This window comes from Setaria viridis, chromosome 9 (genome assembly GCF_005286985.2).
Source record: "Setaria viridis chromosome 9, Setaria_viridis_v4.0, whole genome shotgun sequence".
Lineage (NCBI taxonomy): Eukaryota > Viridiplantae > Streptophyta > Magnoliopsida > Poales > Poaceae > Setaria > Setaria viridis.
Window position 1 is genome coordinate 12,849,409 of NC_048271.2, and position 13,556 is coordinate 12,862,964.

Here is a 13,556-nt window from a genome sequence, read left to right on the forward strand (position 1 = left end):
TGAACCGTGCTGGGTCTAAACGGGCTGGGTCAAACCGTGCTCGGGTCAGGTCGGGTCGGGCCGCCCATTTGGCCATCTATATTCTTTTGCAAGGACAAGAGTACAGGACTTTGAATCATAATTGAACTTCATATATAGTAGTAGTAGTAGTAGGCAACTGAATTCTGCTGGGAATCGTGGAGAAAATGACCGAATTCCCGGGAGAATTATTCTGCCTCATCAGTTTCCAAATTTCTAGAAAATCGAATTTCCAGACGTGCGCGCCTAACCAATTGCACCTACGACGAGACCTTGGTGCAGACCCTGGCTTCCTTGTACACCTTGCCGGGGCGGCAGACGTACCCCTGCTCCGGCGCGCAGTGCTCGTCCCGCGAGCACACGCACATCCCCTCCAGCGCGCACCCGGGCGCGTCCCTCGTCGGCGACCCGCCGCCGACGCCGAGCACCACGTCGCTCCAGTCGCTGGAGAAGAGCCCGTCGGGGTCGTAGGCGTCCTTGACGCGCAGGAACTCCGCCATGCCGGGGTACTTGGCCGCAGCGCCGGCGAAGGCCAGGTTCCGGTTCTTGCCCCAGTGCGGCAGCCCGCCGTACTTGAAGATGCCCATCTGCTCGATCTCCTCCATCACGTCCTCGAACAGCCGCGCCCGCCGGGGGTCGCGGCTGCGGTAGTAGGTCATGTCGAAGTCCACCATGTCGCCGCCGCCGGAGCCGGCGGACGGGGGCTTGCCGAGGTGCGCCGTGGACGCCTTGACGTAGCGCATGAGGATGCCGTCGTAGAGCTCGACGCCACAGAGCGCCCTGGGGTTGAGGTCCCGCAGGCGGCGCACGTCGGCGACGAACGCGGCGGCGCGGGCCAGGGGCAGGCTGAAGGTGGTCTGGTGGAAGAAGCTGCTGGCCCGGACGCGCGGGTCCCAGGGGCACGCCGTCAGCAGCGCGTCCTCGGGCCCCGCCACGCACCCGCCGGAGGCCTGCATCCGGTGCTGGGGCCCCACCACGGGGTACCCCGTGAACACCCCGCCGCTCCGCCGCATCAGGCCGTAGCCGGCCACCGACAGCGCCGCGTGGGTCAGCCGCGACGCCACGCACTTGCCGGTGCCGTTGCCGGCGCGCTCGAGGAGGTCCTCGGCGAGACGGTTGGCCTGGATGCCCAGCGTCGGGGTGGCGCGGAAGCCGATGAAGTCGAGGACGCCGTCGCCGGGGGCGCTCAGCGGGAGACGGTCGTCGATGCGGTATACCGCCCGGCGGTGCCCGGGGTACCAGGCGATGTCGGCGAACTCGTGCTGGTACCCGAACTTCGCCAGCTGCTCCTCCAGGTCGCCGTCGTCCCGCTCGTCGAACGTCACCGAGCGTTTGAACAAGGGTTGTAGTTGCAGCGTCACCTGCGTCACAAACAGGCACACGACCAATACAATAAGCAGTCTAGATTTTTTTAAGGAAAAAATGGTCGGAACTCGTCAACTAATAACGTGTCAAAAAACACACAAAAAAAACCTTACATATTTGCATTATTTGTCCCAGTGAACAATGCTCATTTGCACCAGCATCTTGCAGTGCAGCAAAAACAAATACTCCATCCATCCCAAATTACTATTTGTTTTGACTTTTCTACATACATAATTTTTGCTACGTTGTTGACGTTCATTATTGACACACTTTTAGTGCTATTTAACTAGTGTTTTCATGCATATTCTTATACTAACCCGTCACTTGGTACCTGAAATAACCTCGTTTTCGCATATGCAAGATATTTTGGAGGATATTATATTTTCGCAGGAAATTGAGCTAAATATGCATTTTTTTTAATAAAGTCTTGAATGAACAGTGGATCAAAGAAAGATGAAGATCAGGAGGCACAAAAAAGAGCCATGCTGATCCTAGTGCCCCTCAGGCCGATCAGCCTGAGGTCTCCTGGCCTCCACCAACGCTCATTTTTAGCAAGCAATCCTCCAAGATGACTTAAGAGCTAAGTTTGTGAAGATATGGCAAGGATCGCTTCGGGATCAAGGAGGAATCAAGAAGATCAAGCGGAGATTTGGAAAGTTATTGAAGATCAATCTCATCCCGAAGCTACCGACGTGCCAGGCCCACGTGCATACAAAAATAAGGTTCCAGAATATTGAAGAAGACTTGGCGACGAAGCTGGACGCGAGGGGGTAAAAGGAAAGGCCACGCCGATTGGCCTGGACCCCTCTAGGCCGATCGGCCTATCCCTTTCCTTTGCACATTCGCTTTCCAATTTAAACCACGGGCTCTCCAAACTATAAATATGCCGAAAATTTATCGAGGCCGGGGGGAATCAATTAGAAGTCGGTGAAACCAAGTACACACACCATAGGGAGCTGATGGCCGCTGCAAGTCTTCGAGATTGTCTAGGAAATGGCTTAGGCTAGACCCTAGCCGCCATGGTCGTCCCTACATGGCGAAGCCATGGTGGTGTTCTGGAGCCGAGCCTTGTGATCATCAAGGCCTATGTACACACGATAGTTATATCAATCTAATCTTGTCTTTACTTTGATCTGCTATGATGCATGCTTATTCTCATATGACTAGCTAGCATATGTTCTTAGTAGGAATAGATGTAATCGTGGTGATTAGTCTATGTCTTGCTGATACATCTTAGTAATGCGTAGGAAGTCGGTGTTAATACTCTTGTGTGGTGACAGCATGTGGGAGGAAAAGGCCGAACCATTGCGTAACGTCGAGTAGGATTGATGGTGAGTATTGTGGGAGTCATTGAGGTAAAGCTTTGGGAAACTAGAGGCATCAACACGCACCTCGCAAGGGAGACAATAAGAAAGTAGGCAGCTTGCGAGCCGCCTTTCTGAGAGATGACTTTTTATCAAGGTGTTACATAGATTGGTTATTACTTTGGCTGGAGCTACAACAAGAAGACGATAGGCTCATGCTACCCTTGGTTGTGTTACCTCATATATATACATGGATGTGATCTATTTACCCTGTCTATAATACTTATCTCATGATTGGGTTACCTTTATAAACAATTAATGCTTCATGATAGGATTAGATCCGTTTAGCTAGATAGAGAACTCTAGTCAGTTTGCTGCCGATCCACGGATTAATAAGCCTTGGATGTAATACTCTAAGGGAAAAGCTACGATGATCTGTGCGCTTGCGGTTCACAACTTGGCGTGTTGACTACCGTCAACATACGTATCTAGACATAATATATATTTAGGTGCATAACAAAAGCTATGCATCTAAAAACCCAAAACGAATAGTAATTTAGGACGGCGGGAGTAGTAAACAGCATATGAAGCAAATTTATATTGAAAGCAGGCTCACCGCAGCGAGTTGTCTTGTGCTCTAGAATGGATCGATAGTTGATACGTGACTTTATTTGAAATTTATGTTCACATCAGCGCTCCTTTTTCTCGATCCATTATTCTTACTTTTTTTAAAAATATAATTATTATTCTTACTTCTAGAGGGCAGGATTCGACACATGTGATGCAATCATCATGCTGTCTAGTCTAGGTGCCTAAAAGGATTCTAGCATGTTAACTTGTTCCTACCATGATATTCATCGTTAATTTCAAAGTGTCATAGCATATATTTTGCCACCGCTGTGTTACGCGCTGAAGGCTGAAGCACAAGGATGATGGTCCGGGAATTGAGGATGGGAACAGCACAGGTTGTTACATTCTGCCGTAACAGAAAATAACTGAAACAAAGACCTGTTGTTGCTATGCACTTATCGGCAATAATGCCCAAGTCACGCCCTTGCAGGTCCGGCCATTTAATTGGGATGCAATAAATGAAGAACAAAATTGGAGGAGTAGTTGGTACTGAAACGTACTACGTGACCACACCTGCATGCGCTGGCATGGAAATACTAAAATGGTTAGCGTTGTTCATTTTGAGAAAGCTAGGGAAATCCGTAGTTGGTAGACGACAACAAGGAATGAAGGGGAGGGACCGGTGGAAGATGGGCAGTGAAGGAAAGACGACGATCTATGGAAGGGAGAGGAAGGGTCTGAACACTAATGCATGAAGGGTGGCAGATCCAGCTTCTCTTCACTGATCCATGGGGGTGTTTGATTCACCTTTTCTATGAATCACTTTTCTAAGAAGCTTGATGAATCCACCGCCTCAAGAATCGCTGGCAGGAGAATCAAAGTGTTTGGTGTTGAGCTGCCTCAAGAATCAGCACGTTCTCTCTCCACACCGGTGGAGGATCCCCAGGCGGCGGCAGTCGGCGCAGTGGCGCGAGGGAGCTCCAGCAAGGCGGAGCCGGCTCGCCCTCTCCCTCACGGAGAGCTTCCTCCTCCACCCTCAGCAATGGCGAGCGCGGGCCCTTCTTGCACCTGCCCCGGCAACGCACCAGGAGCGGCAGCTCAATGGCCTCCCGCATGGCTGCTCCATCTCAGCTCCTTCTTCTCCCCTATGGTCGGGCTCGGCAGACAGGCGAGGCGAGGAAGGCTGAGCGTGCAGGCCGCCGGACCAGGCGAGGAGGGCCGGGCGGCCGATGGTGGGTCCCAGAGTGGAGAGCGGCAGGGCGCCAAGCGACCGAAGGAGGGGTGAGCGGGAGGGTGCGGAGGGGAGATACCGCTCCTGAGCGATGGCGCGTGAGGGGTGGAGGGAGTGCGGAGGGGAGAGAATCGGCGGGAATTTCTCCCAAGCATCGGCCGGCCGATTCGAGTCCCCAGTTCATTTTTCGATGCTGTAAAAATTGATTCCTCTAGAATCTTATGAGAATCCTACCGTTTGCTTGATTATTTTTGCAGAAATAATCAGCTAGAATCGCTATCAAAGACCTATGTGTTTGAGACGATCTATGGGGGAATTTGACAAACCTAAACACACCCACGGGACAAGGATGTATAAATTCGGTGGAGTGCCACCAATCAATGCCACCAATCAAAGATCATTCACTAATTGTTGGCTCTCATAAATACCAGATCGAGTAGATCCAAATATAACCCCCTACGCGCTGATTCGTAAAGAACGGGTTGCGCCATGACAGCGTGTGAAGAAAAGAAGGATCCCTCTTTCCCTCCTACGGAATTAGCTAGTGTAGCAACAACGTGGTGCTTTCCAAGCAGCCAAACACAGGGCGTGTCTTGATTTTTACTTGAGGTATCGTATTTTCTGCTCCAACATTCATTGATATATACCATTTTTTTGCTTGATTTTTATACAATTTTTTTGGGCAACTCCCTACGGTCAATTATAGTTTGCTCCTCTCCAATTGTATAGTTATAAAGAACATCATGAAAATATTTAGTATATTGCACTCCAAGAAATACTCTAAGAAAATATTTTTTAAAAAAGTATTGAAAAGTAATACTTATATTGACATTGTTTTTTTCTTGCAATCAACTGATAAGAATAAACTACATCGTCAAAATCCTCTGAGTATGAATGCAGTTGTACAACTTTGTTTACCACACATGTTTATAATTTGAATAATTGCTGGTCAAATGTGGTGGTGTTTCCAAATCAAAATATGCCTTCAGTTCAACTTTTATCCTTAGAATGGGTGAGGTGGTGGAGCATGCATGCACCCTGTCTGTTTCCTATGAAATGTTGAATTAGTCCATCGGAAATACTGACATATAGAGTGTCCACAAATTGTTAACATGCTACAAGCTAGAGATCGATCTGCTCCCTATAGTGGAAGGTTGGTAGGCTGCGGTGATTAAGCTAAATAGGTCTACTGGGCACCGAGACGTGAACACACATGCACGTGCGTGCATGGACCATGCGATAAATGGGAAAAAACTATACACAGCTTTGCATTGTGTGGTAGTGGTACGGTAGCACCATTACTGCCAATGTCGGAACCTATCCTTCTTTCAAATTCAAATCCCATGCAAACCCACCCATTCCACCCAATGGGTGCGTGCCATGTATCCCAGGTTGTCAATCTCAACCATGTGTTTGGTTGCATGTATTATTTGGTTTAGTTCGAACTAGATGGTGGTTCATTTGTTTGGTTGGATGAACTGTACCAACTTATTCAGGATGAAACCATCCCACTTTATATTATTTTTTATTAATAGGGGTGAACCATATGGTTCAAGCAAATTGATTGAACCACACATCCAGAATCATCCATACATGCATCATGTGGTGCATACAACTAAACACCCCTACGATGGCAAAGGGCAAATCATTCTATTGTGGGCTCATAATAACTAGTACCACACTAGAGATCCCAAGATCAATTCCAGTGCCCTAAACAATCTAACTGATTAAGAAAAAGTACGTTTGTGCCATGCCGGCATGTGAAGAAAAGAAGAACAGCATGGTACGTGTAAAGTGATCGCTCCCACGGAAGAATCAGTGTGTGGCAACAACGTGGTGCTTTCCAAGGTTCTTCATTTGTACTGCATGTGTCATGTTCTCTACTCCAAGGTTCATCAAGATGTTGCACTCCACCAAGAAATGTCGTAGTACGCACACTGCTTTTGAGTTGAGTGTGCAAGCAAGCATATGTTCTTCTTGCTAGCTCATACATCATGGATCTTGCTTTTAAGAAACGGATTTGCTTGCAAAAGCAATTGCCAGATGTTTTCTCCCTTAATTCCAAGTCACGTCTAAGCAGTGAGCCAGTGATCACTATAGAAATCGGTGGACTGCTTCGTTCAGTGGATACTGCTACAACGTTGGTTGGATAAAAATGCAGTTTATGCAAGCTTATAAGAAGCAGAAAAATAAATAAACCACTTGGAATTATACTACAAAGGAAAAAATATAAATATAAAGCTTTCAATGCTTTTTTCTGGAAGAAAAGAAATTGCAGTACAAACACTTGGCAGTCAACGAAGCGATGGGATCCAACTTATTACCTGAGAGATGACGCCGAGGACGCCGAGGGAGACCTTGGCGGCGTCGAGCACCGGGTCGCCCTCGGCGAGCACGCGCACCTTGGCGTACCCCTCCTCGGCGGGCGCCGGCGTGACGATGCGCATCCCGACGACGTACTCGTGCACGGCGCTGCCGTTGCCCCAGAGGGAGCTCCCGTGGGCGCCCGTTCCGAGCATGCCGCCGACGGTGAGCCCCCACCAGTAGGGCGCGTAGGGCAGCGCGAGGCCGGCCCTGGCCGCCTCCGCGACGAGGTCCCGCAGCGTGAGGCCGCTCTCCACCGCCATCCGCCCCCGCGCGGCGTCCACGGACACGACGCGGTCGAGCCGCCGCGTGCTGATGGCGAGGCCCTCGCCGCCGCCGCTCCCGGGGCACGCCAGCTGCGGGATGCTGTGGGAGTACCGTGTGGTCACCTTCATCTTGGTCCCCGACGCGACGGCGCGCGCCACGGCGCGCACCAGCTCGCCCTCCGTGGACGGGTACGCGACGGCGGCGGCGTGGCACGTGGAGCGGTCCGGGAACACGCCGTAGGCGCTGGACACGGTGCAGCCGCCGTCGTTGCCGCCGGACGAGCACTGAACGGGGTCCGGCGGCGGGCTCGCGACGGCGGGGCCGATCAGGATCGTGGCGACGGTGAGGACGAGGAGCCGCCGCAGCATGGTTTGCTTGACCTTGATGAGGTGCCCGCGGTTGCAGGGATCAATGCCGGCGGCTGCTACGGGAGTTGTAGTAGTGCCCATTGTTTGTGCAAGCATTGGAAGCAAGGTAAGAGCAGCGCGGCAGGTGGCCGGATTACAGAGCTTTGCAGGCAACATGGCACCCCTGTACATATGTGGTTATATACAAGAAAGCAAGCGATGTGCGTGTCAATCTGTACATGCATGCGGCGATTGAATAATGGATCAATGGTACCAGCACAATTAATCGCGCTAAGAGTCATTCTTAATCGCGCTAAGAGTGCATCTATATCGTCTGCACCCGATGGGACGTGTGGTGCTGGTACGTTCTCAGTCGATAGCGCTGGCTAAGATAGGCGAGGCTTGAAGCATTTCCTTGGCTTGTGTGGCCTTAGCTTGCACAGGTGTGTAACGAGTAACGACGACGGCCCCGGCCGGCCGGCCTGAAGTCGCGTCGTCGGGGGTGCCTTCACCATGGCATGCATGGCGCGAGCGCTCCAAGATGTCGCTGTGGCCTGTGGGTGCGGCAGCAGGCGCCTTTGTGGTCAACTCAAATCAACGACGCTGATGATGTGGACACACGGTAGCAGAGAAGGCTATATGCTAGTGAGTAGTTACTAGCTAGGTAATTGAGTAAGAGGACGCATAAAAATGTAACTTCAAACGTAACCACACTCTATCTCGATGTGACTGGTAGATGGGACCCTTCTTATGAAGAGTGCAATCTAGTATTAAATGTAACATGGTCGAACAATTAAGCAAGCAAGTAGCTAAAACGGCAAGATTGAAAAAATTAAGCAAGTAGCTAAAAACGGCGTAAAACATCGACATCCCAGCGAACAAATCCCAGCTATTTATTTCTTGCTTGCTTTCTAGTTTATGCTAGTCTTGCGCTCTGGAAGGGGGAAAAAAAAAAGGCAGGTTCATATGCTTATCTTGCACTACAAGTGATAGACAGGAGTAGCAACGCCAGAATGCACATACGCTTACACATGGGATCATGCATAAAAGGCTAGTGATTGGTTCAACGGTGGTGGTGCCTGGGATCATGCATGCCCACGCTAATCTGATCGATGGATCGACCTTGATTATGATCTTCAACCGCCTGTCATGGGGCACTAGCTAGCACACCTTTCCGATGGTGCTTGCCACTTGAGTACGTGGTCAGCTAGTGGGGTTGTGAGTGGAGTACATGCTACATAGCATGGCATCATGGCTCATGAGTAGTGTCACAATGCGCAGGTGCAAAAGAGACAAGTGGAGGCCTCCTGCAGAGACTTTCGGCTCGACATGTTTGATATTGTGAGCAGCATGCCAACGCCCACGTATACCGCGGCCTTTTCAGCACATGTGTCCCTACAGTCGCATCATGGCTGTGTGTACGTCAACGTTTTTTTTTTTTGATAATGGCACACATCAACGTTGAAATCCATCAGGCATATATGAAGGTCAAACAGGAACAACTGGCTGGATTCAGCAGCGGCAAGAGTACAGGAGATGAAAGTCACATTTAGAAGCTTTTGTAGTTTTGTCCTAGGAGCCAAAAACTTCAGGAACAAGCTGGCGTATGTGTGGCAGTGTGGCACGTACCATATATTCATATCGGAATTACAAAGAAGTAAATGAACTGAACAGATCGAGATCACCCTCACAAAACAATGGAACCACATCTTGTGGTGGCGGCTGTGGGTTTCCACTTTTCCTACACTGACCTTTGTTTCTTCATCTCCACGTTCAATAGTAGCTCTTCCCCTTGCTTCTTAAGATATACGACAACCCTGACACGTGAGGGCAGTGGTACATGGGGCGACCGGACGAGCCACTCGATGAGTTGCTACTAAAGAATATCTTAAATCTACATGTAATAATAATGGGATTCAGTAATGAGAAATCCATTTTTTACTCATTTTCTACAGCACCGATTCAAAATCCCAGTTACTTCTTACACTTCTATAAGTAAGTTGGGGACATAAAATTGCATTTTGAGAGTTGAAGAACTTAGATGAAACCTTGAGACAAGTTTGTCAACTTGAAAAATGCATTTCGAGAGTTTAGAGATTTAGATGACACCCTATCATAAATTTAGAAACCGCGCATTTGTATTTTACTCTTCTTACTTCATATTTTTTTAGATTTTTTTTACATCCAAATTTTGAAATGCTGGGTGCGCATTCCACGCACCATGCCACCAGCACAGGAGCTACGTCATCGTGCTCCGACTGTGCCTTCATGGGGCACTCATATTTTTTTTAGAGTGTCTGTGCCCGACCGTGTTCGCCCGGCCCGTCAGCTGCAGATGGAGACCATCGTCGATCGCTTCACTTAGCAGCATTGGGCTTTTACTTCTCGTCGATCGCACTCAACATTAGATTGGGCCAGCCCAATACTACATACTCCTTCGCATACTGTCAGGACATGCTGCTATCTTGTTTATCTCTTGGGCTAACAAGTTGCTGATGGTACGATGGGTCGTTCCTTTTGATCAATATCACTTTGCATCTCTGCAAGCAAATTCTGCCATTTTCCAACTCCTTAATCTTCATCTCCTTTTCTTCTTCTCCCAATCTTTCTTTCGTATAGTACTGTCGATACTGTGACCAACCTTGTTTTGTCCGTCCTTCATGCAGATCTTGAATCCACGACGCTGAATCTCTACCTTAACACCAAAATCGCCTCATTTCAGAATTGGCATGTTAGTGTGCGATGGCTGGAAAAAAAAACAACCCAAAATGCCTTTTCTTTCTTAGAAATGTTTATATTTCTTTTTTTTAAAAAAACAAGAGAAATGTTTATATTTCCCCGTTCAACGTCTCCGTCTTCGTCGATTTAGAAGTCAAGAACACCCTCTCGCTCTCCCATCCATCCGTCCATGGCGACGCCGCCGAGCCGACCGTGGGCGGAGCTGCAGCACGACCTCCTGGTGGCGATCATGACCCACGTGGGCGCCCCGGGCCTGCTCTCCGGCGGCGCGCCCCGCGCCTGCTCCTCGTGGCGTGCCGCGGCGCGGGACCCGCTCGCGTGGCGCCGGGTCGACCTCCGCGACTGGGCCGCCCTCACCTCCGGCCGCCGCGCCTCCAGCTCCCGCGTCCCCGTCCACGCCGCGCTCTTCGGCATCCTGGAGGTCGCCGCCACGCTGGCGGAAGGGCGGATCGAGGCCGTGCTGCTCCCCGAGTTTGCGGATGAGGATCACCTCCTGTTCCTCGCTGAGAGGTGAAATTTCTTCCCCTTGTTTCTTCAATCCCCTTTTGTTGTTTCCCAGCCCATAAGGAAATGTTGGTTGGCTTTTTAGCTATCGCTATATTGACGCTGAAAAATGATTAGGCTATGGTACTGTAGGCGTGAAATCCTCCAAAATGGGCTAATTTAAAGAGATAGATTTCATCTTAGGTGAATTTATTTCTTTGGGAAAATTCTGTGGGTAGACGCCATATTCTTGTAAGCTTGTATATGGATTCTTTGCTGATTTTCTGATTGTTTAGCTGCGACTGCTATCTGAATAAGTAATGAAGAAAATGGCACTGTTCATTTGTAATAAGAATGAAAGGCTAAAGTAGATTCATGGGGTAACATAGATGGGAATTGTAGTCCTTGTCACATCCTCTATCTCCAAAACAATCTGAAAAAGATGGTGAGTGTACCTGTACCAATTTCAGTGTTTATTGAATTTAGTTGGAGCAATTGTTTCTTGGCATTATGCATTTACCACATGGTATGAAACTGACATTGAAGAGGTGTAATGATTCAAGGAATAATGTTGCTTCTGCCCAGTGGGTAGAAAATAAACATCAAGAATTTTCTGTTACAAGTTTTATTACCTTTCTTCAGTACAGTCATAGCGAAACATCTGGCACTCATACCTTAGGAACAATGATGCCTTTCATGCTGTTATTTTAGCATGCCTGTTTTGTCATTAGATCATACTGCACGTAATATTGATCCAGATGCACATATCAGAGAAAAAGGTGCTCTTAGCTATTATTGTGTTATTTGTTCTTAGTTTTTTTTATTAAAGTTGATTTTCTTTCATCTTATATTGTGCTTCCATTCGCCATTTTGTTACTTCCATCTGTAATCCAACATGTATTTATTACCATTTTATTGCTGTTACATCGAAGAGTGAACTATTGTCTTGTTAATCAGATGAAGCAGTAGAGTGAAAGTTGGACCATATTACAAGTCATGGAAACTAACACCACTTAGGACTCAGAGACTAAAAAAGCTCCAGTTACAAATTTAGCAGGGGTCTAAGAAATTACCAGTGACACTTGCAGGAACCCAACCAATGGAAATTACAGGTCTTTTGCAAAATCATTGGCTTCTCCCATGGCCATTGCAAATTTTGACTGAAAGATATGACTGCAAGTGTCAAATTTAAGTAGATTAGTTGCTAATTCTAATAGCCATGAGTATCTGACACACAAGCATCTCAACTCATAACATTTCACCAAAACATGTATGGGATATTCATTATGGAAAAGTATGCTTTTTATATGTTTGTGGCTGATGTTTTTGGAAGCACATTTGAACCATTGGGTGTATGGTGTAGCACAATATAGATTGAAAACACCTTGTATGTTAAAGAAAACAGAGCACTAAGGATGACCACAAGGTATAAAACAGAGGATTTATATGATCTAGTTTGCCCCCCTTGACTGTTGTACACACATTCCAAGATGTTTCCCTTGTTCTGTAGGTAGCGGGAAAAAAACAAATTCAGTATGTTGCTAAAATGTTAATTTCCATATTGTTCGGATCTACTCTATCTTTTGTTTGGATATACAACAATATTACAGAATGCCTCTGTAGTTCTTTGTACAGGAAAATTTAGTTATCAATTTCATTCATTTATATTAGTTAAAGTTTTGTTCTGTTCCATGATATTAGTTAAAAATTTCATTCTGTCTTTGATCATTGCAATTGATGTGGTTTGTACTTGTAGTTGACATTCTTTTTATGTCACCTTTTTTTTGTTAATATGTTCCCAGCTTAAGTTTACAAACTCAAGTTTATAATTTTTGTTAGAACACGGGCAAGCTGGGAGGTGTGTGAATGATATTTTCAGTGCAAATTTGCAGCAGCCACAAACTTGCTAGAATGATTCTGCATGTTTTCTTATTCCAAATCAACTCTTTGTGGTTGACACTTTTTATTGCTGCATTCTGATTGTTATGAATTCTCATAACATCATCAACATGTGGCAATGTGCTTTTCGTTTCACATGGATGTCTCCCTAATCGGCTACAGTTAGCCTTCGAACGTTCTGTGGCTATGATTATTTAAAGTCTGAGCTAAATCTATGTCTGTTTTTCCCAGGTGTCCGAACCTGCACTATTTCAGCCTTCCTAGCACCTGTATGACTTACGATCAGTTCTGTAAGGCGATTGGCGAATTTCATTCGCTTAAAGGCATGGCAGTGGATGAGAGTCTTATCAACTATGATGTCCTCCTCCACGTGCATCAGTGCTGCCCAGACTTTGTGGAACTGAAGGTGTCTGCTTTGTACGTGGATGAAGAGATGGCTTCGACCATCTGCAACTCTCTTCCTCAGCTGAAGAAGCTTGAGATACCAAGCTCAGACATGCCTGCCGCTGCAATAACAAAGTTCCTTGATTGCCTAGAGGAGCTGGAGTACCTGGACATATCAGGTTATGAGACATCAGCGATCTCCAGCACTGTTCTTGAGAAAGCATCACGGCTCAAGGTCTTTCTCTGGAACTCCAAGTTTGAGCTCGGGGAGTTTGTGGACTGCTCAAACTGTGGGGAGCACAACATTAACCCTGGAGAGCCCTGTAAGTGCATGATGGAGCACAAGGTGATGGACTGGCTGGCTGGACCTTCACAGGCTTCCTGAACCAATGGCTTCAATGTCATTTTGTTGTTAAATTATGACGTTTTTATCTTTGTAAAATGTCAACCCTTGTCATATTTGGTGTTTGATCCATGTAACAGCAAATCCGTACTTGGAAATTTTAACTGCACTGTCATTATACCTTCTCTGAGAGTCTGAGGCGAAAAGGTTGAGATCGATTTCCTTGAACACGCCGTCCATGA

At 47.6% G+C, this 13,556-nt stretch overlaps 2 protein-coding genes across 2 annotated transcripts; one reads left to right on the forward strand and one right to left on the reverse strand.

Moving 5' to 3' along the window:
• Nucleotides 1-37: 37 nt before the first annotated feature.
• Nucleotides 38-8,127, reverse strand: LOC117836368 (L-gulonolactone oxidase 2). The gene is made up of 2 exons (XM_034715775.2): nucleotides 6,813-8,127; nucleotides 38-1,379 (listed from the first exon to the last, which is right to left on the reverse strand). The coding sequence occupies exons 1-2, from the start codon at nucleotides 7,656-7,658 to the stop codon at nucleotides 279-281; spliced, it is 1,947 nt and encodes a 648-aa protein (XP_034571666.1). The 5' UTR covers nucleotides 7,659-8,127; the 3' UTR covers nucleotides 38-278.
• A 2,184-nt stretch (nucleotides 8,128-10,311) lies between these two features.
• On the forward strand, nucleotides 10,312-13,542 carry LOC117835965 (F-box/LRR-repeat protein At3g48880). Its single transcript, XM_034715302.2, has 2 exons — nucleotides 10,312-10,715; nucleotides 12,819-13,542. The coding sequence occupies exons 1-2, from the start codon at nucleotides 10,375-10,377 to the stop codon at nucleotides 13,354-13,356; spliced, it is 879 nt and encodes a 292-aa protein (XP_034571193.1). The 5' UTR covers nucleotides 10,312-10,374; the 3' UTR covers nucleotides 13,357-13,542.
• Nucleotides 13,543-13,556: the final 14 nt, after the last annotated feature.